Source organism: Henckelia pumila, chromosome 2, assembly GCF_033568475.1.
Source record: "Henckelia pumila isolate YLH828 chromosome 2, ASM3356847v2, whole genome shotgun sequence".
In the NCBI taxonomy this organism is placed as follows: domain Eukaryota; kingdom Viridiplantae; phylum Streptophyta; class Magnoliopsida; order Lamiales; family Gesneriaceae; genus Henckelia; species Henckelia pumila.
In genome coordinates, this window is record NC_133121.1 from 17,067,076 (window position 1) to 17,093,758 (window position 26,683).

At 32.5% G+C, this 26,683-nt stretch overlaps 3 protein-coding genes across 4 annotated transcripts; all 3 read left to right on the plus strand.

Moving 5' to 3' along the window:
* The first annotated feature begins 1,023 nt into the window (after positions 1-1,023).
* On the plus strand, positions 1,024-2,965 carry LOC140880054 (protein NRT1/ PTR FAMILY 4.3-like). The gene is made up of 4 exons (XM_073284140.1): positions 1,024-1,122; positions 1,225-1,650; positions 1,859-1,983; positions 2,073-2,965. The coding sequence occupies exons 1-4, from the start codon at positions 1,075-1,077 to the stop codon at positions 2,914-2,916; spliced, it is 1,443 nt and encodes a 480-aa protein (XP_073140241.1). The 5' UTR covers positions 1,024-1,074; the 3' UTR covers positions 2,917-2,965.
* Positions 2,966-6,440: 3,475 nt separating this feature from the next.
* On the plus strand, positions 6,441-12,832 carry LOC140880053 (stomatal closure-related actin-binding protein 1-like). Of its 2 annotated transcripts, XM_073284139.1 has the most exons (14): positions 6,441-6,707; positions 6,808-6,886; positions 7,568-7,861; positions 8,069-8,197; positions 8,790-8,882; positions 9,682-9,822; positions 10,213-10,281; positions 10,504-10,587; positions 11,200-11,380; positions 11,530-11,646; positions 11,734-11,792; positions 11,949-12,083; positions 12,240-12,389; positions 12,504-12,832. In XM_073284139.1, exons 3-14 carry the CDS (start codon positions 7,580-7,582, stop codon positions 12,546-12,548), a joined length of 1,485 nt encoding a protein of 494 aa, XP_073140240.1. In that variant the 5' UTR covers positions 6,441-6,707; positions 6,808-6,886; positions 7,568-7,579; the 3' UTR covers positions 12,549-12,832. The 2 variants fall into 2 exon arrangements, with proteins under 2 accessions (XP_073140240.1, XP_073140239.1); XM_073284138.1 differs by having other exon boundaries at positions 6,442-6,886.
* A 7,079-nt stretch (positions 12,833-19,911) lies between these two features.
* LOC140880055 (COP9 signalosome complex subunit 2) lies at positions 19,912-26,049 on the plus strand. Its single transcript, XM_073284141.1, has 12 exons — positions 19,912-20,021; positions 20,161-20,253; positions 20,655-20,733; positions 20,822-21,062; positions 21,147-21,221; positions 21,304-21,438; positions 22,848-23,035; positions 24,738-24,806; positions 24,892-24,982; positions 25,078-25,212; positions 25,298-25,410; positions 25,687-26,049. The coding sequence occupies exons 1-12, from the start codon at positions 20,012-20,014 to the stop codon at positions 25,775-25,777; spliced, it is 1,320 nt and encodes a 439-aa protein (XP_073140242.1). The 5' UTR covers positions 19,912-20,011; the 3' UTR covers positions 25,778-26,049.
* Positions 26,050-26,683: the final 634 nt, after the last annotated feature.

The following is a 26,683-nucleotide window of genomic DNA, read 5'->3' on the forward strand; positions in this document are numbered from 1 at the left end:
AAATTCAAAATTTTGTTTGTAAGTTAAATTTAGTTTAAATATAAAATGACAAATACGTTGCATGTTCTATATCATTAATAATATAAATAAATAAATTTCTCCAACTATGCGGTGCGATGGATGCGGTTTTTCCCTTCAATTTGCCAACGCTCTGTTGCTATGTTTTTCGCCTAAGAACTACATTCTTATCAAAAGATTGTATTAGATTATGCTTATGATAATGTATTAACGTATTGTGTAATGACAATATTTTAATTAACTTTAACCTATAGATACAAATATAAGAACAAGAATCTAATAACATGAGGATAAATGGCGACCATTTTTGGACTCTCTCTGTCAGTGAATTCTGAAAAAGATTTCTGCATGAAACCCATTTTTGTATCCTTCTCCATATTAAATTCAGCCTCATCAATTTCCGGGTTATTATATTTTCTAAGAAATTTAAAAATAAATAAGAAACAATCAGTTATATTCTTGAGATTGGATGAAGCTCAGGAAGAAAATCAAACTATATGGACAAGCATATTCAGACAGGGCGGCAGCAGGAATACTAAATTTTGGACTACATAAGATCGAGAATGCATATAAATATGAACTCGATCATGGTATCCAGCACAACTAAATTTGATCAAATATCAGTTTAAAAACAAAAAAAAATTTCAAGTAATGGTAATTTCTCAAGTGATTAGTGAACATGATCAGTACTACTTCGTTTTACGAAGCGAACTCACCTTGAATGTTGCTCATTTGCAGGAGAAGATGGAGGCAAACGCATGCGAAAAACGAGGGGGATTCCGGGCTTGCATCTTCGTTTTTGGTAATCAAATCAACACCTAAACTCTTTCCTTTTTGCAGTAATACGCAAGTCCAAGTGATCAAATGCATGTATGTTGTGTTTCAGTATTGGCAACTTTGGAGAACATAGGATTTGTGGCAAACATGTCAACCATGGTTCTGTACTTTCACTTTGTTTTGTTCTTCGATATGCGGACTTCGGCGAATACTCTCACAAACTTCTTAGGCTCGACTTTCTTGCTCACAATCTTGGGAGGATTCATATCAGACACTTACATGAACCGGCTTTACACGTGCTTACTTTTCGGGTTTCTTGAAATAATGGTAAAAAAAGTTCCATCTTCTTGAAAATTTCTGATTCTTTTTAGTTGATTGTTATCTTAAGTGGGAATTTTTCTTCTCTTTTCTTTTTTTTTTTTTTGAAAGGGATTGCTGTTGGTTACAATCCAAGCACACTCCATGAGCTTGCAGCCTGATCCATGTAGTAATAAACCAAGCTGCATCAAGGGGAGTGAATCCATATTTTTTTACGCTTCTTTGTGTATGTTAGCTTTGGGTTGTGGTGGAGTCAAGGGGTCTATTGCTGCACTTGGGGCGGATCAGTTTGATCGAAAAGACGAGAAAGGAGCAAAGGGTGTTGCAAGCTACTTCAATTATTATCAGTTCAGTGCAACTGTTGGATCATTAATAGGTGTGACTGTGGTTGTGTGGATTGCCCTGCATAGAGGTTGGCAGTGGGCTTTCTTCACCGGCTTGGTGACTGCGGCCGTAGGTTTCGTGGTTCTTGCACTTGGGAAGCCTTTCTACTTGTTTCCACCATTATCCAGCAGCCCTATGGTTCGAATATCACAGGTTCGTCTAAAAAATTTGTCTATGCTACACCGATAGATATACTTCTGATACATTGATAACATGTGAGTCCTACTTTAAGGCTTCCATTTGATCCAGCTTTCATCGGCGTAGCTGGCGTGAGACTCGGAGTTCAATTCTAACTTCTTTCACTGTCATAACAGAATGAGGTTAATCAAGGTAACATTGAAATTTTCTACTGGTTTTGCAGGTTTTCATTGGTGCAATTCAGAACAAAAACTTGAGCTTGCCAGAGAACCCTGACGAGTTACATGAACTCGAAGACAAAGACAGAGATCCATTTGAAGAAAAGCTTTGCCACACTGACCAGTTCGGGTAATTTTTCGACTTCCAAGCCATTGCAAGAGTACTAATACCTCTCACAAGTGTGATCTACATCATTCATTTATCTTGTTCAAGTCCAGGTTTCTTGACAAAGCTGCCGTTCTTAGAGACGGTGCGAGCCCCAAATCAGGGCGAATTTGCACAGTGACACAGGTCGAAGAGGTCAAGATACTGATACGAATGCTACCGATCATTGCCAGCACCATCATTATGAACACATGCCTAGCACAGCTACAGACCTTCTCAGTACTCCAAGGATACTTCATGGACCCTCAGTTAGGCTCATGGAAGATCCCGCCTCCTTCGATCCCTGTGATCCCCCTCGTTTTCATGGCCTTTCTGCTCCCACTATATGAGTTTTTCTTCATCCCATTCGCTCGAAAGATCACGGGCCATCCAACCGGGATCACTCAGCTACAACGAGTAGGCATTGGGCTCGTTTTGTCAATCGTCTCAATGGGCATTGCCGGTCTAGTAGAAGTGAAAAGAAGGGATCAGTCGATAAAAGATCCATTCAAAAGCATTAGCTTGTTCTGGCTTTCGTTCCAATACGGTGTTTTCGGTATTGCAGACATGTTTGCTATGGTTGGGCTGATGGAATTCTTCTACAAAGAAGCTCCGTCCGGGATGAGGTCTCTTTCGACGTCTTTCGCCTTGTTGTCTTTGTCGTTTGGGTACTTCTTGAGCACTGCTTTTGTGAACATTGTGAATGCCATCACTGAGAAAGTCACAGCAAGCAAAAGAGGGTGGCTTCAGGCACCAGACTTGGATCACAACAAGTTGGATTATTTTTACTGGTTTTTAGCCATCCTAAGTTTGTTGAATTTCGCAAATTATCTGTTTTGGGCATCATGGTACAAGTATAGATCAGATGTCGAAGAATCCGACGAGAGCAAAGAGCAAGAACAAGAACAAGAATTATGAATGATGATGATGATAAATAATGTGGTGGGATATGTGTTTTTCAGTTTGGGCAGATGATGTAAGTAATAGGAGACTAGGAGGATATGGAGTTTGTTTAGTTGGTTTTGTGTATTTCTGGAGTTGTTCTTGAATAATTGGCCCAAATTGTAGTATTCTGGACATCTTTTCCGAAAGAAAATAAATAAATTATACTGTAATTTTATCCCAAAAAAATTCATATTCAATTCCTACTTGTTTATTTTCATGTATTTCTATTTATTTATTTATTTATAATAAGAAACCCTTAGCCGTTATTTTTCAAATGTGTACTGAATAAACTCTAGATTATGCATTAGTTTGTAAACCACACACACCAAATAACTTGCAGAAGAATACAGAAAAGCTCAAACAAGAACAACTAACTTTGACATGAAAATTTAAAGACTCCGACCCAAATTTTACACTCAACCAACTCAACTACTCCTGATATTTTCATGTATTTCTATTCTCTTATATGATATATGGTAGACATAACCATTTGTTAGTATTATATTTTTTTTTTTCAAAAGACCATGGAATAATATTTTAAAGTTATTAAGCTACCCCAACAAATAACTTAATTTTATTGTGCAAAAATTGTCAATATCCAAAGATAGTTAAATAACATATGTTATGATTCGGTTTTTTAGTTAGCTTTTTTCAAGATGAAGACTAGACAACAATGAGTTGGTTTATGAGTGCTGCTGACAATTTCAATATAGTTTATATAAGATGTTTGTGAAAATATCTGAAATAAAAAAAATCACTTATGAAATATGCATGATTTGTTTTGAACTCAGATAAAATCTAGTATAAAAATACATCTAGAATGAGTCGACAACACAATACCAAAACTTTTTCATCGCATGGATTATTAAGTATTGCTAATTCACTTGCATCAAAATTAAATCTTAATAAAAATGAAATACTCAGTCTCTGTGTGTAAATTTTTGAGTGAAAATTACAAATGATCATAATAAATATTAAATTAAATATAAATATACAAATAAATAAAAGTAAGAACACCTAAGGGCTAAGAATCAGCTGATTTGATCTGAGTCTCTTTCGAACTGAACATCATATCGTTGAGTGTTTAATAAAAATTAAATAGAATAAATTTAATATCAATAAATGCCACCAGAAAAAGACCTATTCTTGGTGGGACCCTTTGTCGGTGACCCAATATATTTTTAGTCTCTTATCTCATCATTTCAGCACATTTCCCCTCTGAACTGCTATCTCCTTCTGTTTTTTCTTTACTTTTGAATATCGATGTAAATATGAGATCAAGAGGTCTCTGGTTCGATTTCCGCTGACTGCGGATTAGTTTCTAATTTATTTAGGTTGATTTAGTTACTTTCTTTGCTCAAAACAAGCATGTTTCGAGTCCATGCTTAAGTCCCGTCGGTTGTGTGCGGGCAATTTCATTCTTTAGGGTTACAATTTGGACGGTTGTGTGCGGGCAATTTCATTCTTTATGGTTACAATTTGATATAATTTGATATCCAATGTACTTGTACTCAAAAATATATATATCGACATATATATATAATTAAATATTTATTCGAATGATAAAATTGATGATATATAGATAAGTAATGTAATGTAATAAAAAATAAATAAGAAATAATAGTCAATATAGTATTTGATTTGATTGATTGATTATAATTTATTGATTGGATGATTAAATTTTATATAAAAATTGATAAATTATCATTTTGTCCTTGTAACAATAAATAAAATATGAATAATATTATTTATAAGGGATAATATAGTAATTTGAATTCAATGATTTGATTAATGCAAGATAAATAATTAATGATTTGATTGATGTAAAATAAATAATTAAGATATGTATAAAAAATATGTCAAGAAAAACACGAGATTAAATAAGATAAGTTATACCGAGATTAATAATACTTGTACCAAACACACCCTAAGTCTAAATGAAAATAAAATAATATTTAATAATTTAAAATTTAAAATATAGAGAAGTTATTGTAAGTATTAAATTCAAAAGAGAAATTATAAATAAGTTAATTACTCTAAACTCCTCAACCTTATTAATAATTTTCATTTAACCTTCACCAATAAGGCTCTCTACTTTAATACAGAGTATATACTATATATTTTATTTACTGTGTGAGTATGTATTTTAGATATCACTTTACTACTTGAGCCGCGAAATTCGATAATAAATGATGTAATCATAAATTGAAAGATAAGAATTACGCGATTATTTTTAAACTTCAATAATTGTAGAAATTGAGACAACACGAAATTATGAGAGATTATTCAGTCTTATCTTTCGTACATGTGGAATGCGCATATATTACTTTTGGATTATTAAATTGACGTTATATATGTATATACTTGTCACGAAAATTTCTTGATTGTTCGAAAATTGACTATAATATTTTTTTTGTTGTAATCTTTTATCACCCGAAAAGCCTAATTAGAAAAAGGGTTAAGGATATGATGATTTGGCTCTCCGCACGAATCAAATTCAAGCCAATTGGCAATTAAAAATTTTTCTCCAATAATTAAATGTAGTTTGACAACAAATATATCCCACGTCAGGAAATCTCGCTGTCTTAAAAATATATTTAACCATAAATGATGTTATATTTTTACTATATTATTATTGTACTTGTAATGTCATAGACTCATATTATCTATTAACTTATTACGATGATCTCATGAATAAATTTTGGGAATTAGATATTCGACTTGCTCGATTCATAAAAAATATTCTTTTATTTCAAAATTATTATTTTTTATTCTAGTAATAAATCGAGTCGTCACGTCTTAAGAATATATATTCGTGATATCGTCTCATAGAAAACTTACTTACCCTATCACACATATTTGTACACAAATATGATATATTTACCAAACACAGGTGAACAAAGAACATGTTTGTACAAAAAAAAAATAAACGGTTTCTTTTAGGACAAAAACTTCTATAGGACGGTCTCAAATGTCATTTTTTTAGACGAATTTTTTATATGAGTTATTCATTAAAAAGTATTACATTTTATGTCAAAAGTATTACTTATTATTATAAATATGAGTAAAATTGATCCGTCTTACGGATAAGACCGTCTCATTAGTGTTCCTCTTCTTTTAGAATGTTTAGGTCTGTTTATTTATTATTTTTTTTAAAAAAAACTAGTATGTCATATGTTTTTTTTAGAAGAAGAATGTCATATGTTAAAACCCAATTAATGAACACAACAAATTTCATATTTTTAAAACTATGTTTTTTGATACGATATTATTTAATAGTTTATTTAATTATTTTATAAGATTTTTACTTTGAAAGCTAATAAATAATTATACATGATATTTGTAAAATTATACATAGCATAAGATTAATTAAATTAACAATTGTAGTTTTAATGATAAGAGTAATATATTCTTATTTGCCATATATAACAATAATAAAAAAAACATTAATTTGTTACACCAGAACAAATTATGATCTGTCTGACTGTCCATGGGAAACTTGCTTTCCTCATCAAATAAAAGACAAGATTTCATTTTTCTAGTTTATTTTTTGATATCGCTGAAAAGTAATCTTCTCCCACGAAAGTAATGCTTGATTATTCAAATGGGATGCTCTAAATTTTCCCGAAAGAGGCAGCAGATCGACGCTGTATGAATGCAAACACACACGTATTCACGCAGGCTGCTCCATAGACGCATTACTGTGTGTCGACTGTTTGTGTAAATGGTGTATGTATATGTAAGCATTTAGAGAGAGAAAGAAGGTGGCTTTTCTTTCCTTTCATTGGCTTTTAGTAAAAGCAAACAATACCATCTCTCACTCACCCATTTACTTCCTCTCTCTACATTCAAACCCCGTTGCAGTTCATTCAAGTTTTTTGGGGTAGTACTTCTCGAGGATTTTTATTTCAACCCAGTTTCTGATTTTGCATGATCTGGTCTGGTGAGTGTATTTTCTTTAATTTTTTTTTTTTTTGGTTGTGTTTGCTGTTTTCTTTAATCTCAATTATTGGTTGCTCTTTGACTAGGAGTTGAAACGGTTGTTAGGTTTTTATCAACTCGTTTCTTTGTTATCCTTTTGTTTTTAATCCATATATTTCCTGGGCAAGCGCTAATTATGATTTATTTACTAATTTCATGTAGGTTTGGCTATTCTATATTGTTGTAACTTTGTATGGTTATTCCTTTTTTTTTTTTTTTTGAGTGTGGTTACTATTTTTGTTTCATGGAAATCTGCATTTATTATAAATGTAATGATTTATCAGCCTCTCGCCCCCCAATAGCATTTTATTATTTTAAGACGGGGTAAGAATGCTTATGTTGTGGTGTTAATTTCGTTTATGGCATTTTAGGCTGTGGTTTTTCTGTCAATTTTTGGATTATTGCTTGATGTTGGTACCTTAAATTTTTCTTTCATACATAATGATGTGGTAACATGCCATTTTTTTTTGCTTTCGGATTCCTTATGGTAACTTAGACGCACACCAAGAATTTCGGGGTTGAGAAACTGTGGTTTACTATAGAATTTTTAGGACACATGTGGAGAAACACCAAGTTACCGTAGCACAAGAGGTTTTTTTATGTTTGATGCTAACAATTTGTCACACTTGACTACTGGTGATAGGAGAATTTAATTATGACAAGGTTTGGTCGAGAGTTTAGTTATACAATGCACAAGGAGGCTATCTCTCTTGTATCAGCCGATGTGGTTTTTGCCACTACTCGGTTTCCAAAGTATAAAATTGGAGCTAACAATCAGATCGTGGAGGTAAAAGAGGATTCAAATGCGTTGTCTATGAAAGAAATGGTTGCACGAGAAACTGCTTTGTTGCTGGAGCAGCAGAAACGCCTTTCAGTGCGAGATCTTGCCAGCAAATTTGAGAAGGGTTTGGCTGCTGCTGCAAAGCTGTCGGATGAGGTTTAGTTTTGATTATGCTCTTGCATTTTTCAAGTTTACTTCTCAGATTTTCGGCATCTGAAAGAGTATTGCTTTCAGCATGTTCCACTGTTCTGACTTGTATTGGTTATTGAGTATGATGAATAATCTGCAATATTAAGAAAGTGATAAACGTGCCTATTTAGATTGTCTCAAATTTAGATGTCATTTCTTAATGGGTGGTTCCAGGCAAGACTAAAAGAAGCAGCTTCATTGGAAAAACATGTGCTTCTAAAGAAGCTCAGAGATGCACTTGAAGCTTTGAGAGGACGTGTAACGGGCAAAAACAATGATGATGTGATGGAAGCAATACTTATGGTTAGTTTGATGTTTTCCCCCGTTCATATATATCAACTTTGTTTACTATCGCTATTGTTTGCCCATTGCCATACCAAATATGGACTAAAATATATAAATGGGAGGTTTCGTTGTTCTAAATTCTCAACTTCAAACTACCTTCCCGAGAAAACAGGAAGTATTATTAAAATCCTGTGTGAAATTTAGCTACCTGTATTAGCTGTAAAATCCTATGTGAGATTTAGCTACTTGAAGTAGTTGTTGTACCTTATATTATATATGTTCTGTCCAATTTTATTAATTTGATAATTGAGGAACAAACGCATGTTGAGGTGATAAGCTTACTGATTGTTTCAGTCACCTTTTGACTTCTCGTCCAAATCTTATATAAACTGGTGGAAGATAAGAAATCTGATGATATTTCCCGTGGTTGGAATATTTAATACAACATGATACTCTTCAGATGCATTACATCTGTCATTTTTTGTTTTATCGTTAGAGTGACAGTAATCTCTCTCTTAGTGTATAGATTACTGTATATGCCGCTTCATTTTGGATATTTCTAATCAATCTTTCCCACTTGTCCCATTTCTCAACTTTTTCATATTGATAGGTTGAAGCTCTAGCTGTTCAATTGACCCAGAGGGAAGGAGAGCTAATTCAAGAGAAGGCGGAAGTCAAAAAGCTTGCGACTTTCTTGAAGCAGGTAAAACTAATATTTTTGGGTTTCTTCCAAAAATAAAACCAAACTAATATGTGTGGGATCTTAAAAAAATGTTGCTGCTACTCATGCTTTTCCAATGGCACGTCTTTCTTTTTCCTCTCCCGAATCCTTGGCACAAAAAACGAAAATTGAATTTCACGGTATCTCGGACAAACTTCATATTAGTGATGACATAGAGCCTATCTTCAGGTTTTGAACTAATTTAGTATTTTTGTTTTTATTGTAGTTATCATCATTCAATATTGTTGCTATATTTACGAAGTACAAGTAATATTAGTATTTTTGTTTTTACTGTAGTTATCATCATTCAATGTTGCGATATTTACCAAGTAAAAGTAACATATTTTTTTCAGTTTGGTTTGCATATTCTTTCCTGATATGGAAATATTTGTTTTGTTGCAAAATAATGATTTGGTCTATTGCGATCTCAAAACCATGTTGCAGTTAGACTATATTAATCATTGGCTCTTTTTTACTTTCATATCCGGCTATTTGCGTCCAATATCTTTCTTGGACTACTGCTTTTACCTAATGTTCTCTTTGGATATTTGCAGTCACTTCCTCACACATTGCTAGAAGTATCTTTTATTAAAATCCGATGCACTTGGGAAGATATTGATAACAATATTAAAGAGACATAATGTTATTAATATTTATTGTCTAAAAGTGTGATCCACTCTCACAAATATTTATGCATGTGATTTGAACGGTGTATTATATGGGGTAAAGGTTTTTTGTGTCGTCTTTCTTGTTCACTTCCTACAAAAAATGTATCCAACAGGCTTCAGAAGATGCTAAAAAACTCGTGGATGAAGAAAGATCTTTTGCTAAAGCTGAAATTGAGAATGCAAGAGCAGCAGTCCAGAGAGTGGAAGAAGCTCTTCAGGAACACGAACACATGTCACGAGCGTCGGGAAAGCAGGTCCAATTGAAATTCTTCTGTTTACATTTATGGACATAAACTTCTATGTGTGGTTGTGTGTGCGTGTGTGTTCCTTTTTTTTAAAAAATAAAATAAATTAATTCCAGTTTTGTTTATCCACTCCTTTATCTATCTGTTTTAGCATTCATCTGAGTGAGAAATCTATATGTTCACGTTAACATACTAATATATAAGATAGTCTTCCTTCTGTTTTCCTTTTTGTTTTTTCGTTAGTTCAAGGCATACATGTGATTATTTGGAAAATACATTTTTATGCCACGGAACAATTTGCATTGTGACATGTTTCAAGAATTTACACTGTTAATGCTGGTCATTATGTGCACAGTTTTGCTGTATAGATTGACCTGCCGCTTTCGTTTCAATTATCAGGACGTGGAAGAATTGATGAAGGAGGTGCAAGAGGCTAGGAGAATCAAAATGTTGCATCAGCCTAGCAGGGTAATAATATACATATGCCACATTTTATTCTAAGATAAAGCCATCACATATTTGCCCACACTTGCAGAGGTGTCAGTGGTGATTCGTTTTTTTAAAACATTAAAACTATGATGGCATTATGGTTAATCTTCTAAAATTTATACCTTTAAATCATTATATATGAAATCTAATTTTTTTCCCGCATTCATCTCATGTTTACCATAAGACCCATTGATTTTGCAGGTCATGGACATGGAACATGAGCTTCAAGCATTGAGGGTTCAACTTTTACAAAAGGCAAAGCACTCACTACAGCTCCAGAAGGAGGTCCTCTCTTGTTCTGCACCTATTTTCACCTTTCATTTGTGTTTTGTTCTTGGTATACTTTTTTATTCTATGATAAATTTGCTACCAGAATCTCATGTAGTTAAAGCTATAAAAATACTGTGATAGAAAACTGGCTGTGCATTTTGTTGCGGTTTAATTTAAATAACAGAAGTTACTTTTCATGTAAATGTCTTCAGATGTCTAGGCAAAATTTGCCCTTTTTTTAATTAATATTAATATTGTTCTGAAAACATCATACAAACACTGCACCTTGATGGAAAATAATCAAATTTTATAAATCCAGCTTTGGCCTGTGTTTAATGAAAACCATTTAAGATCTTTGTTCTAGGGCAACAACAAATTTTAGTGTTCCTTTTGCCTGCATAAAATTCATAAAGGATCAGATTGTGGTCATGATTAATTTCTGAAATATTCGGAGGAACTATAACTATAATGACTGAGATTGCAAAGTCATCATCTACAGATTAATAAATGGCGTTCGACATTCTTTTGAAGATTTTCTATTTGTCTTGGCTGTTTGTCTCCGTATATTTACCAGTGGTAATACATACAAAAGCTTACCTAACTAGTTTCTTGCTTGAATATTCTCAGCTGGCAGCTAGTAAGAAGGGCGAAAAAAATGCAGCCTATTTGTACGATATAGATGGTATTGAGACATTGGGTTCATATTTACGGATATATCCATGTTCTGAAAGTGTTCCTGAACTTTCGGAATGTTCCATTCAGTGGTATCGTTCAAAAGCAGAGAGTGACAAGAGGGAGCTTATATCAGGTATCTTTTCTGCTACAAGTGATTGTATTTTGTAGTTAAACACGCTTGTTCATCAACTAATATGTTGCGTATTATTGTAAAAAAATGCATAGCACTCTTTATTCTTACAGTTTTGTAATTTTGACATTGATTGGCTTTTCTGAACACAGGGGCCACCAAATCTGTATATGCTCCAGAGCCCTTTGACGTTGGAAGAATACTGCTAGCTGATATCTTGATTGATGGTCAGACAGTAACTGTAATGACTTCTGGTCCTATAGATCCTGGTATGTTAACTTGTACCTTTTCACTCTTGGATTTTGTTTCGGCTCAGTTTCTTGCGTTAAAACATGGAATTGGTTCTTCGTATCCAGCTGCAGGATTGGGAAACTACGTGGAAGCATTGGTTCGAAGGCATGACACTGAGTTCAATGTACGCAATTGTTATCTATACAAGTGTTAGCTGTTATGTGAATTGTTTTATCCATAGATACTTGTTCTGCTTTAATTTGAACATGAGACAAAGGGATTTTTCTTGTATTTTCTTGCATTACACGTGCCCGCTTGTGTTTGAATAAATGCTTTTCAGGTTGTCATAATCCAGACAAATGGAGTAGATAATCCATCACAGTCTATCCATGTACTTCATATAGGAAAGATGAGAATAAAACTCCGTAAAGGGAAAACTACGATGGCAAAGGAGTATTATTCCAATTCAATGCAGGTACTCGACCCAACTCAAGAAAGCTTGTGTATCATTTTCACATACAGTTAGTTCTCTTCCAATAGAAACGAGTTGTGCCCATTTTTGAATATGCAAAGGGATTAATAACAAACATTTGATCTTGAAACAGTCAATAAATTTTCTTTTTGTCTTCAGATTTGTGGAGTAAGAGGTGGTGGAAACGCTGCAGCTCAGGCAGCATACTGGCAGGCCAAGTCAGGGCTGTCCTTCGTGTTGGCATTTGAATCAGAGCGAGAAAGAAACGCAGCTATCATGCTTGCAAGAAGATTTGCGTTCGATTGTAATGTAAGTATAAAAAACCTTGAAAACTGGATTCAGAACTTCTTCTCTTACATTTGGGTTTTGTCTGCAAAAAAGTAGCATGAAACTGACATTACAGGTAACGTTTGTTTCTCCCAGATTATGTTAGCTGGACCAGAGGACAGATCGGCTGCTGGAAAATGACACACCCCACTTGTATACAAACCTTAACTGTAATACTTGCTAGTGTTGATTGTATTATCACATTATGTTTCTTGAATGTGATCTTGCGTCAGTTGCTTCTTGCTAGGCCTGTTTTTCCAGTTGCCTTGATCCGTTTCTTCTTCTTCTTCTTCTTCTCTTCTTCTTCTTCTTCTTCTTCTTCTTCTTCTTCCCCAATTCGAAATTGTTTTAGTTTGCATTGTTTTTTTGAAGTTTGATCGTGCTGCTGATCTGGATGAAAGTTCATACATTACTCGTTTATGTAATGTTTTTTGCTTTATTATTTATCATCCGTAAGGAAATATTTGCGAGGTAATTCTTATTTTATTGATGTTGTACCCCTTCTCCAATGTCTTGTGATCCATCGTAGGTTTGCTTTTGCTTGTACTGTCGCAAATAATTGGAAGTTGTGTTTAGATTGATAGACTTTTAATTTGAAAGTAGAAATTTGATTTGAGTATGGGTCCAAATGTTATTTGTAGGAGACATTTTGAATGTCTTATTAATATAGCAAATAATTATTGTCGAAAATGTGAAATGAGTGGTGTTCATGTGAATTTCACATATAAAAAATAGCATTTACAGAGAAAATGAAAGGCTTTAGAATTAGATAAATAATGGGTAATGATAATTGACCGACAAAATCAGTTGGGACTAACAAGTATACTAAGTCAAATTATAATAAACTGAGTTTGAGTCCGGATCGTTTCACAAATACCGATAGCTAATTATCAAGATATAATTATTTTATTTAATCTAGACAAAGTAATAAAAGTGGATTTTGATTTACTCAATTAAAATTCAATTGCTATGAAAAATGACAATAAAAAACTGGACAACTATCTTGCAACTAGGGTTTGACGAGAGATTCAATTCAAACAAAGCGATTAAGACACACGTAGGTACCGAACTAATTCGTGTATACACGTGGCACAGGCTAAGAATAATGTTTATTCTAAATCACGGTGAATTTTCCTATTCTAATTAGCAATGTATTTCTAGACTTTGCTAAATCTATTCAAGTTGGACGTATTAATTATTTCTAATTAATTCTAATCAAACTCAAAATATTAAATATTTATGAAAATACAGTTTTTCACTCAAGACCGCACAATAAAATCGAATACTATTTCTAGTCAATTTAACATTGTGTTAATTGTTGAAGTGAGACTAGAATCAATCCCTAATCTTTCGACTTAGAATCAATCAACAAATCATGTCAATAATTGACCAAATCATTGACAAGAATAATGCAAAAATCCAACAATTAATAGCTGAAAATATTCAAAATATCCTAAACATGAAACAACGTGTTTAACACCAATCAGTCTCTGCCCAATCTCGCGACCTTAGTAAAACAAATTTACTCCATAAACAAAACCATAACTAAATAAATAGTTTTTATCATCAAAAGAAGAATTATGAAGAAAAATATGAAATAAATCTCAGGGTTCTACAACGGTGTTATTCAATTCTTTGCCGTAGCCGCCAGCCGTGTTCTTCTCTTTTTTGCGTGTGTCAAAAGTACATTTCATTTGCGTTGTTCTATCCTATTCATACTCCCTAGACTCCTTGATCCCTTTCTTTCCTTTTCAAAATCCACCAGATGATAATTTTTCTTATCTCGATCGTGCTTGAGTGGGTAAAATTTATCGCTCGAGCGCAATGTTTTCTGTTTCGTTCTTGCAGAATTTCCTCGGGCGCGCTCGAGCGGGTAAAAGTTACCGCGCGAGCGCAATGTTTTTTTGATTTGGACCCTTTGACTCAACATACGCGCTCGAGTAGATAAAAGTTACCGCTAGAGCGCAAAGTCATCTGGTTTGGTTTTCAAATTAACTGATCTTGCGCGCTCGAGCAGGTAGAAGTGACAGCTCGAGCGCAATACTTTCTGCTCAATTTCCGATATTTCTTCCTTAAACCTACATTTAAACCAGGAAAGATGAGAAGTAGACTGCATGCATGAATAATAAAAAAATCAAACATGAATGACCCTAATGAAGTGAAAATGCATGCAAAATAGACTCAAAAATACCACAAAATAATGAATAATTACGACACATATCAATAATACATGGAGAAGGTTGTATATCGAGGCTATACAAATAAATTTGTCTTCACTGAATGTATAACCTAGGGTTAATAAAAAAATTTCAAATAATTGCCCGAAACAACTGCATCGCGCCGTTTTTTTTTTTTTTTTTTTATCATTTTTTATAAATAACCGCAGTTTTTTTAAAAATATGAAACTGCACCGTGTAGAAGAAAATATGAAACCGCACTGCCTCCACGTTGCAGTTATTTTTTTTTAAACCCAAAACAGCCTGCATCGTATCGCCATGCCTTATATAGTTGCTTTAAATAATGTAATTAACGACACCTTAATATATAATATATTATGTATTTCTAATTGCACTCCGTCACTTTCTCTCGCAATATTCCTTCAATATTTTCTCTTCTTTATTTCTTAGCACAACAAATATTCTTCAAAGTTATTTTATAATCATGACTAAAAATGAAACATAAAGAATCCTATTTATCTATTTTAACATTATTTTGATGCTTTATTTTTTATGTTATATATTTTATCTAATTATGTTTTGTACTATGTCTGGTTATATTATCTTTAAATATGTTATTTATAATTTTTTCTATTATTTTTTAAAATAATTTGAGACTTTTTTTTTTCATTCTACTTATCATTAAAAAAAACCGCAAACCGACCGCAATCGCTCAAAACCACTCAAAATCGCGAAAATAATTTTATATGTAAAATTGCAATTAAAAAAATAAAGTATAATCGAACCGCAAATGTCAATTCGGTTTAAATTTTTTTAAAAAAAACCGCAAAATCGCACCGAGATCACCCTTAGAATAAACTATAAACCATCAAAATAAGTGTGTAAATTTAGTATTTGACAGATGACGACAATTATTGGTCGAATTATATTTACATAAAAACTCTTGTGAGACGGTTCCACACGTAAATTTTTTAGTCAGATTTCTTAATTGGGTCACCCATGATATTGCATTCTTTGTATATCAAAAGTATAACTTTTTATTGTAAATGGGTGTATTTTTTGATAGCTTCGTAAGGAATGTTTATATATTTTTTTGGCCTAGTGACCCATAGAAAGTATAAGGTGTGTTTGATGGTTGTATTTGTAAATTTAAACTGGTGTAATTAGATGTACCAAAACAGTTTCTAAATGGATCTCAAGCTTTTTATATTTGGGTGAGGTATGCCCTTGTGTTTTCTACCTTCTTTTATTTGCCGCGGTTTTTGATAGTGACGTGAGAGATGTTTCTACCTTTTTTTGCCTAGTGACCCATAGAAAATATAGTGTATGTTTGAGGTATCTATTTGTGAATTTATACTGGTGTAATGAGATATTCCAAAACAATTTTTAAATGAGTTTCGGTCTTTATGTAGACTAGCAAAAAAGCACACACGTTGTGTATAAAAACTACATAAAATACAATAATTGAAGAAAAAATTTGAGTGAAAAAAAAGAACATGAGATGTTTTATGTTTTTTTGATCACAAAAATAAATTATTTTTGGATGAGAAGCACAACATATATTACAATAGTGGAGATGAATGTGAGAGAGAGATTGAGAAAGTGGAATAGTGGAAATATAATATTACTTTATTACTGTTCTTGTATTGGTTTTCTTAAAATTTCAATTAGTAAATTAGGAGCATTTTAGGATGTTCATTTAAAATACCAAAAATAGGTTTATGAGACTTTCTTCTATTATAATATAATAAAGATAATATGAATAAACAAAAACCTAAAGAAAGGTATGCACCAATTAACTCGGTAAAACAAAGTAATATATATATATAGAAATTTTCAACTGCCCAACAATATTTTTCCACTTCGTCTCCGACCAATAAAACCCGGTACCGTGTTTTAGTTATGCGAAAAATCGAAAAAAAAAACAACTAAAACCCGGTACCGCGTTTTAGTGGTCGAAGACGAAGTGGGGAAATATTGTTGGACAGCTGAAAAGTCCTCTATATATATATATATATATTATATAGAACATGTAGTATCGAACGTTTATCGTCTCATAAAAAACTATAACTCGCAAACCGCAGTAATGTGTAATTCCAATATTTTAAATCGTACAACAGTTATAACGTTACAGTTCAATCGATCTCCTAACAAGGACAAATTGTATTACATTGCAATAATCCATCGCCAATAATTGCAGTTCTTGCAATCCATGAGAACCGAATACATGACATCTACTTGGATACCATTTGTAGGACCAGAACGTTCGACGCTTTGCCAAAACTATAAATAATGGCAACAATACAACTCCATTTTTTTAAATGTATCAAACTTCACGATTCGATCGTTATTTAACAAGGACAATTTTTGCACCACAACTTCTATTATTGGATAGTTTTCATAAAATTATTCTTCCCAAACAAGCCAATTAAATCTGGGAATAGATCTCCTACTGTGGGCATCCCTACATTAGGTGATGCCGTGGTGTAAAACGCTACCGTTTTACGCCACAACACAATTTTTCTTTTTTTTTTTTGTTTTTATTTCTTTTGAATTTTATATATTTTTTAATTATTCTTTTTTCATATTTTTGGGCTTTTTGTTTCAGATTTTTTATTCCCTATCAATATTTTTATTTTTAATTTTTTAGCCATATATATATATATATATATATATTCAAATTTTGTCTTTTTCAAGTTTTTGGAATTTTTGTTTCCTCTTTTTTTTTTTTTTGGAATTTTGTTTCCCTTTTTATTTTGAGCAATATTTTTATAATCGAATCGACAATCGAATCGGTAAATCCTTAAAAAATGGTTCGACCGATCCGACTGGTTTAATAGGACAATCGAACCGGAATACTATTATATTATATAAAATAGTAATATAATATAATAATTGATTTATTTTAAATTTTAAAGATTTTAAATATATATTTTTAAACAAAAAATAATCAAAATAAGCTCAAATACTATTAAATTAATATTTTTAACAAAATTCAAAATCAGATGATCACACACATATATATATATAAACAAAAATAAAATTTTAAATTTTCAAATAGAGGAAATAATTTTTTTTGAAAGAAATTTATAAAAAAATAATTTTTTTTAAAAATAGGCTCACCGATCTATTTGGTTCTTGACGAGTTATAGGCTCAGAGCCGGTCCGACTGGTTATTGACCAAGTTTGACATGTCAAACGGTTTTTGGACATGGTTAGGATGGGACTCGTGAGTCGTGACCGGTTCGCGGTTGAATCGATCGGTCCGACTTTTAAAACATTGTTTTGAGAGTAAAACTTATTTTGAGTTTCATTTTTACTCATTTTCACATGTTTGATTATATAATTTTTTTTTCTTCAATTCATATTTTTAAAAAAAATTAAAACAGGAGAGGAAAAGACTTGAACGTAAAAAGTTTGATTTTCTTGATCATTTACATGTCTAATTTCTTTAATTGTTTGACTTTATTTATTTTAAATGTAAAACATATAATTATTTATTTTTGTTTTCATATTGACATATTTAATCGGTTGATGCATTATTATATAATAATACAGACGTATAAATTATAACCAAAATATTTGATATAAGAAAAACTAATTGACAAGATAAATAAAAAAAATATGTTCTTTTAAAAAAATTATATTATTCTATATATATATATTAAAAAAAAGATGAAAAAAGAAAACAAAATCCAAAAAATGTAAAAGAAAAGAATTAAAAAATATATAAAAAACCAAAAGAAATTAAAAAAAAGGAAAATTGTGTTGTGTGGATGCTCACAGTAGAGGATTCATTCCGGTTATAGGCAGATAACTGAAAAAGATTATGATTTTTTTTTAAATTATTATATATTTTAGTATTTTTGCCATAAATGATTTTAGGTAATATTTAGAATTACTTTTAGGAAGCATTTTAACATTTCTTTCATAAAAATACATGCTTCGTATAAGTAGTCTCAACCAATTAATGTGATATAGATAGATTGTATTATATAGCACTTTACCCAATTCACATGTTTGATAAATAATAATGCATGCTAAAGAAATTGGGTCAACATCTGTACTTATTTCGATTTATTCTATCATTTACGTAAGTAAAAAAAAATCGAACCGAATAGATTAGGAAAAAAAACTATTTTTAAATAAAAGATTTTTTTTTTTTTAAAAATCAAAATGAGAACTTCATTACTAATAGTTGTAAGAAATTACATCTGAAATAAACGAAAACAGAGATATAATTTTGTCTTCACAACCAGTATTCGTAGAATCAGCTAAAACATGAGCAGTTTTGATTAGATGATCTATGAACAAAAGTATAAACACAAATTTGTAATTCTGACTGCTAAGATCGATATCCTAAAATCTTCCAAAATCAAACCAAGACAAGTAACATCCTCGTCGGATTGTTAAGAGCTTCTACCACCATAAGATCATCCAATTCTTCAAAAACATTCAAGATATTTATATCTTTTAGCCAACTCAGAGTCTCTCGAAATTATACACAAAGCTTCTGCCATTCTCAAAGAAAAATTTCCCCGAAGACTACCATGTACGGCCACTTTAACGAACCCGAACTATGCAACCATATATGAGATTTTCAAATAATTATTTTAATAAAAGTGTTTTTTTAAAATTTTATAAAATATTTTAATTTTTTTTTGAAAATAAATATATGTTTGGATAACTATTTTGTAAAAATATAAAAAGACATTTGTACAACTGTTTTTTAAAATTAATTTATAGTTAAGAATAATTAAGAAGATGTTTGTACAGTTATCTATAAAAAAATTTTAATTCTTGTTTAACCCATGCTTTTTAATTATATATATATATATATATATATCTCAATTGTTCTTCAAAACGGAGAAAAATTAATTTTCAAAATATTATCTAACTAAAATTTTTTTAAAACTAATTTCGCTTTAGATGATGTTTGACTAAACTTATTAAAAACAACTTACAAATTTCTAACCATTTATAAATTATGAGATCTTATTTTAAAAATAAACTGTTAAAGTGTTTACATATACTTGTTTTAAATAATTTAAAAATATTTATGCGTTTGATATTATAAGATTTTTTAATCGTAAAAATTACAAATAAAGGTGTAATATTAAGATGGTAACGTAAATATATTTTCTCACACACATAATGGTTTGCGAAAGACAATGGGTTTGCGAAATATCACTAGCATTTGGTTTGTTTAGATCGGTCTAGGCCCAAGTGTATGATCGGTCTAGGCCCAAAAACGAGGCCCAGTTATCGTCAAAAGCCCACATTCAAACTTCAGAACTTCCTCGTCTAGTGTACGGTACGGTGTACCCCTGCAATTCAGCACTATTTCAAAGTGTTCATCTCTCTCCAATTTCTCTTTTACGTTAACGCAAAATCTTGATCTTGAACTGAACAAAGTTCGAATTCATTATGGGTTCCGGTAATACTTTCACTGTCTCTCTATTTGGACAAATATAAATTTTGTATCGTACCCCTTTCTTGAATTTTTTCATCATTTTCCCCAAAAGAATACTATGGTTTTTTTTTTCCCATTATTTTTTTAAAAAACATTGATGCAGACGCGGATATGGAGGATTATGGGTTCGAGTACTCGGATGAGGAGCCGGAGGAACAGGATGTTGATATCGAGAATCAGTATTACAACTCTAAGGGTACCATGTGTCGTTTGTTTACATTCGTTTGAATATCGTTTGTTTACATTCGTCTGATTCTAACTATTGAGTTTATTTCTATTTATTTGTGACTTGTTTGCACTTTTTAGATATCTATTTATGCGAGTAAACTTCATGTTTCTTATGGTTTAGTGTGTTTTCGTGTTTATGTTTGGATTTTATAAAAAGATTAGACTAAGTGATGTCCTTGAGAAAAATCTTGAAGCCGAATATGGTAGTGGAATTTGTGCATTGATGGGGTTACTACTACACGGGACCTAAGAAATGTGAAATTATTTGATCCCCCACGGCCTTTATCTCTATATGTGTGTTGAGATTGATTTCCTTTATGGTGCTAGTTTGTTATCTATTCGAAACTTAACTGTTGTCTGGTTTTGCAGGTTTGGTTGAAACAGACCCTGAAGCAGCGCTTGAAGGTTTTACGGAAGTTGTGAAAATGGAACCAGAAAAGGCCGAATGGTAAGTTTCTGGGTGTTTCGATTTGTTAGGAACTAAATGGTGTTCTTCGGGAGATTAGTGCTTTTGTCGTCTTTCTTCTTTTCTTCAGGGGATTCAAAGCCTTAAAGCAAACTGTCAAGCTTTATTACAAGCTCGGGAAATATAAAGAAATGATGGATGCTTATAGAGACATGTTAACTTATATTAAATCAGCAGTGACCCGAAATTACAGCGAAAAGTGCATAAACAATATTATGGATTTTATTTCTGGATCTGCTAGTCAGAACTTTAGTCTATTGCAAGAGTTCTATCAGACGACCTTGACAGCCCTTGAAGAAGCAAAGAATGAGGTGAAAATTCTGTTTCATTTGATTTAAGCTAAGCAAGTCTCTTTGGTCACTGGTTAGAGATTTGATTGGCGCTGTCTTCTACAGAGACTCTGGTTTAAGACAAATCTGAAGCTGTGTAAAATATGGTTTGATATGGGTGAATATGGACGGATGAGCAAGGTATTGCTTTTAATTTGCTCGCATTGTTAGGCTAGTATCTGTTGATCGCGTATGTTATTTAGCAACCCGCATTCTTGATCAGATTTTAAAGGAACTTCATAAATCTTGTCAAAAAGAAGATGGGACTGATGATCAGAAGAAAGGGACACAACTCTTGGAAGTATATGCAATTGAGATCCAGATGTACACTGAGACTAAAAACAACAAAAAATTGAAGGTAAGAGCTATTTATTTGCTGCTTTGACGTCTTTATGCTTGTCTCTTTTAAGTGCAATCATTTTTTTGGGTTCTGGGGCATGCTTTTCATGTCATTATAAACATATTTGAAGTGGGTTCCATGAGTTGACAGTGCTACTTAGAAAATAACGACACTGCCCTGTCCTTGATTCTTTACCGTCTGATTTCGGTCTGTTAGTTTTTTTCTTCAAAATTAGAAACCGTCGCCTTTTTTCCTGCATTTCAAATAGACTGTAATTAGGTTTCCTTAACAGGCAATGAACCGGAAACTACATATCTGTTAGTGTTAAAAGTTATGGGCTTCAAATAAGGAAAGAAAATTGCTCGTGATTCTATTTTCTTAGTTGAGCCAATTGTAAAGGGTAACGTACCAGTCAATGCAGATAAGACAGTGAACCTTTTTTTGTCCCTGAAATGATAAACGAATATGCTAGTAATTTTGGTGGACATAACTGGAGTATTTTGGAGCACCATAAGGAGTGGTATGTGCCATGTCAGTGAAGGGTTATCTTGTGGTGTCTCACTACAAAACGTCTATTTTGTGCCGAGTCTTATCTGTGACGTTGGCGATCTTATGGAGAACAAGTTTTAATTCTCGGGGACATGATATTTGGGAGAACAAGTTGTTCACTCACCTTCTGTCTTCATTCTTTATAATGCGCCAATATGAAATTGAAGTGCAACCACCGATATATCATACGTATCACACAGCATGATTTAGGGCCCAATGTTAGCAATGTCATTATATGGAAGAACGTTACACATAATGAGGGTATTATTCATAGTTCTCCTTTCATTAGTGGTACCATTGGACAATAACTTAGAAATCGGCTACAAGAAACTCGATGAGCTTGGTGAGAACTGGGGTGAATATTTATTCGTGTCAATTTTAGAGCTTCAGCTGCATTTTTCAGTTGCATTTTTCTGTCAGTAATAATAATAATAATAAAATGGATCGAGCTGCATATGATGCATGGACATTTCTCAATTACCAGTACCCTTGTAGTCTTGTACTACTAGAATGACAAAACACTTGTTTACCTACAATTTAAATCCCTGTAAAACATGTCTAGGAATTTAAATTTCCTTGTAATTCATGTAAGGTGTTTACTTAGTAATTTATAGATGCTTTGAATGCCTTAAAACAACAGTTTGCTTGTTATTGAATGTCAGAAATAAGATTGCTCTTGCTTTTGTCACTAATTTAATCAAGTGGCACTCCAATTTTAAGGGTCAGTCTCATGTTAAAGTAAGTTGGCTAGTTTTGTTATTACTGCTTCTTTTTCGTGCTTTTATTCAGACTTTTTTTTTGGGTTTAAAGTACTTCTTTTGCTGGTTTTTAGCTGGATATTATCATATTAAACTTCATGAACGTGGACTTCATCGTAGGAATTATATCTGAAGGCACTGTCGATCAAATCAGCCATTCCTCATCCTAGAATAATGGGGATAATTCGTGAATGTGGTGGAAAAATGCATATGGCTGAGAATCAATGGGAAGGGGCAGCTACTGATTTCTTTGAAGCTTTTAAGAACTATGATGAAGCTGGAAATCAAAGGCGTATTCAATGCCTTAAGTAAGTCTTGTATATAATATATCTGTGCCTGAGGATAGGCGCGTATGCAATGTTTATCTGCTTATACTTCCTTTCATGATTTGCTCGTCTTTCGTGCACAGATAGACACGGTTAATTCATGTTGTTTGCAGATGTTTCACTAAATATCTTTGCTTTATTGTGATGTCTATCATATTCCCTCAAATTATATCCAGAACAATTAAGTAAATTTGTATATTGTCAATTGTATGGTAACTTTGATTCATTAAACTTGGGGAGTGTTTATGTATTTTACTTATAATAAAATGGACGGAGAATACGTGACTTGATTGCATTTGGATGGGTTTGGTTAATTCAAATTTGTTTTTCAGTATAAAGGCAGTGCTATCTGCTCATTTTCTGTTTTCTAACATTCTACAGATGACTGGACCATGCATAAATGTTATTAACTAAATTGACATTCCACTATACAGTGAGTAGAACTCTGTCCATTTTAGGTAGTCAAATGGAGAGGAAGCATTTGTTTGTTCAGTTCAGGCTCTAATTCTCTTTTTCCTGGATAAATATTAAATAATGACGACTAGTTTCACGATATATGATTTTCATTATGTGGAATTTTTTCCGTTGACACAAAAGTCATGGATGCACTGAAATTCATCTCTTTCTATTGAATTTTCTCGATGCTTTTGCATAAAAGGGAGGAAAGCAACCAACACACGCCTTGAACTTCATGGCTTTTAGACAATTTATTATATTCAGAATATCATGATTCAAGCTCGCTCATTCAATTTTTGCAGTTAAGGTTCTGCTCATCAAGTTTTTATCACCTTAGCCTTTCTGACTGCCCCCCAAACATTTTGGGTAATGACCTGAACTGAAACGAAGCTCTGACACTCTCATCCTTGATCCTACCATAGGGTTTAAGACACTTGGAAATATTGGAGACTGTTGTATCGACTATCAAGTATTTTTTGTTTTCTTATCGATGAGAATTTTAGAAAGTCAAAATCAAACAGAGTTTCGATAAAGTTGAATGTGAAAACAAAAATAGGAAAGATCAACTTACAGATAACTTATATGCTGGATACTTTTGATCTCTTATCTGAATTGGGTGGGCCCATCATGTGTGCCTTAAATGAGATTTAAGATATGAGCCTTAATATCAGTGTTCCTCACTCGAGTTAATTATTTACCATTCTGTCATCATGACAACTCATTGTTGGCATTATAGATGATTTTTATTGTTTTATTGACTTTCCAGAGTCCATGTGAAGGAACTGCAGTTTCTTTGATTGAACATTGTCATGTTTATATTCCCTAACTTTTCCTTTTGGAATGATTCGTCTCTTGCTAAGTTGCAATAGTCTGTAGCCTGCGAATATTATGATCATTACAAAAGCTTTCCATCTTCTCCTTGTAAAAATCTAATTAAACTTCCCTATTCGAGTTTTATTCTCATATACAAATGGTACCATAGCGAACATGTCACTGTAATATTCTGTGTTTCGTACACCTAATTACTGGTCGGGTTGAAATGACCCTCAATGATTAGTCATTCTGATATTTTAACACGGTTACACATTCTTTAAAAACATTAGTCATTCTGGTAGTTGGATTTAATCCTCAATGATTGCAGATTATAACTAATAACTATGGTTGCTGAATGTGTTTTTGTGCTTCTGAATTCACGTAGGCTCTGTTAATTTATCGTCACTTTGTTCAGGTATTTGGTCCTGGCTAATATGCTGATGATATCCGAGGTCAATCCATTTGACGGTCAAGAAGCAAAGCCGTTAGTTAACTAAAACTTTCACCCCTCGATTTGTTTTTAGTTGAATAGCATGAAACTTTACTCTACCCAATTCCTTCTGTTGCAGATACAAAAATGACCCTGAGATTTTGGCAATGACGAATTTAATTGCAGCATACCAAAGGAATGAGATTTTGGAGTTTGAAAAAATCCTGAAGGTGTGTTAGTTTGTCATTGAAATCTGACATCATATTGCTAAAAGTCATCATTTTCACCTTATGTGTTAGTCTGAGGTGTTGTGGGTGTTATGCAGAGTAACAGGAGGACAATAATGGACGATCCATTTATTCGGAATTACATTGAAGATCTCTTGAAGAATGTGAGGACACAAGTGTTGCTTAAGCTTATTAAACCTTATACAAGAATCCGAATCCCCTTTATATCCAAGGTGAGAAAAGGAATATTTAGTTTAACGCAAGTGTTCATTTCTCCTTCCCTCCGTTTTTTCAGAGACATCCTTGTGTTACTTTTAGGAACTTAATGTACCTGAGAAGGATGTCGAAGAGTTGCTTGTGTCCCTCATATTGGATAATCGAATTGATGGCCACATCGATCAAGTGAATAGACTGTTAGAGCGTGGTGACAGGTTGACTTCCCAATCCTCCCAATATCAAACATTACTATGCATAATGGATTTTGCTAGCAACTGCATTCTATCCGTTTTCGTTTTGTTCAAATTATTAGTGTATTAGTTGCTAGAATAGTTTATTGCATACATTTTTAAACCCCTTCACATTCCTCACTTGATAGATGTGGGATGGGATCTTATGCACTTTCATGTAGTGTCATTCTAACCGCCAAGTTGAGCTCCTCTTTCCTTTTTTCTTCAGTGTCGGTACTTATACGTTAATATAACATGCAGATCCAAGGGAATGAAGAAGTACGCAGCAATAGACAAGTGGAACACGCAGCTTAAATCCCTTTACCAAACTGTTAGCAATCGAGTATGTTGATGATTATTTTTTGACATGGATATGCAATTCATAATCATGTTGAATATGTTGATTGGTTAAAAACTCAGCAGTTTGTCTCCCATGAGAGAACCTTGATGTATGCCCATAGCGACTAGCACTGCGTTGATTTTGTTTTTGTTAATGATAGTGTAAAGAACTTGGGTTGTATCAGTTTCTTGTGACACACTTGAGATGGCCAAAGATTATAGACATGTTATACTGAACAAAGAAACCTCATTTTGGGATTCCCAGAGGCGATGGTTATTTCTTGATGTTTGATTTCTCTTACAAGTAATTTGTAGCTTGTTTCAACCTCATATTCCAATGTTTGATGATAGTCATGTGTACGACTTTAACTACAAGATCGAAATCTGGTGTGCGTCCCTGAAAGTTGGGTTGCGCGCATGCCGATCATCGAATGACGGAGCAAAAGATTGAAACAGCTACACAAGTACACAACAGGAAATCTAAGCTGATTATTTTCAATTTTTATGTATGTATGTATGTATGTATGTATTTATTTATTTATTTAATTAATTTTTATTATTTTTATTATTATTATTATTATTATTATTATTATTATTATTATTATTATTATTATTATCATCGTAACATTTATATAATAATTTGGATGTGTACTTGATATTCATTATGTTGCGATTATTGATGGGATTTGGGGACCAGTCTTGAAGACAAGCATCTTAACCATAACTTGCTTCTGGGTTAATAATTGATATTCCTCCACTTTGGAGAACAAAAGGAACTTCCCCTTCTTTTTGCAAGAATTTTAATCATTTTAAGCAACTATAAATAATATTTGGTAATGTTTTTTAAATTTAAATAAAAATAGAGCACTATGGCTATGGACTGTGGGTTATACTACCATAATTGAGTTGTTTGGTAAAA

Coding starts and splice junctions, on each gene's coding strand:
- LOC140880054 (XM_073284140.1), top strand. CDS start 1,075: ATGAACCGGCTTTACACGTGCTTACTTTTCGGGTTTCTTGAAATAATG. Junction 1,123..1,224: donor TCGGGTTTCTTGAAATAATG/GTAAAAAAAGTT, acceptor TTTTTTTGAAAG/GGATTGCTGTTGGTTACAAT. Junction 1,651..1,858: donor CTATGGTTCGAATATCACAG/GTTCGTCTAAAA, acceptor CTGGTTTTGCAG/GTTTTCATTGGTGCAATTCA.
- LOC140880053 (XM_073284139.1), top strand. CDS start 7,580: ATGACAAGGTTTGGTCGAGAGTTTAGTTATACAATGCACAAGGAGGCT. Junction 11,381..11,529: donor CAAGAGGGAGCTTATATCAG/GTATCTTTTCTG, acceptor TTCTGAACACAG/GGGCCACCAAATCTGTATAT. Junction 12,390..12,503: donor GATTTGCGTTCGATTGTAAT/GTAAGTATAAAA, acceptor TGTTTCTCCCAG/ATTATGTTAGCTGGACCAGA.
- LOC140880055 (XM_073284141.1), top strand. Junction 20,254..20,654: donor TCAGTATTACAACTCTAAGG/GTACCATGTGTC, acceptor CTGGTTTTGCAG/GTTTGGTTGAAACAGACCCT. Junction 21,439..22,847: donor AAAACAACAAAAAATTGAAG/GTAAGAGCTATT, acceptor ACTTCATCGTAG/GAATTATATCTGAAGGCACT.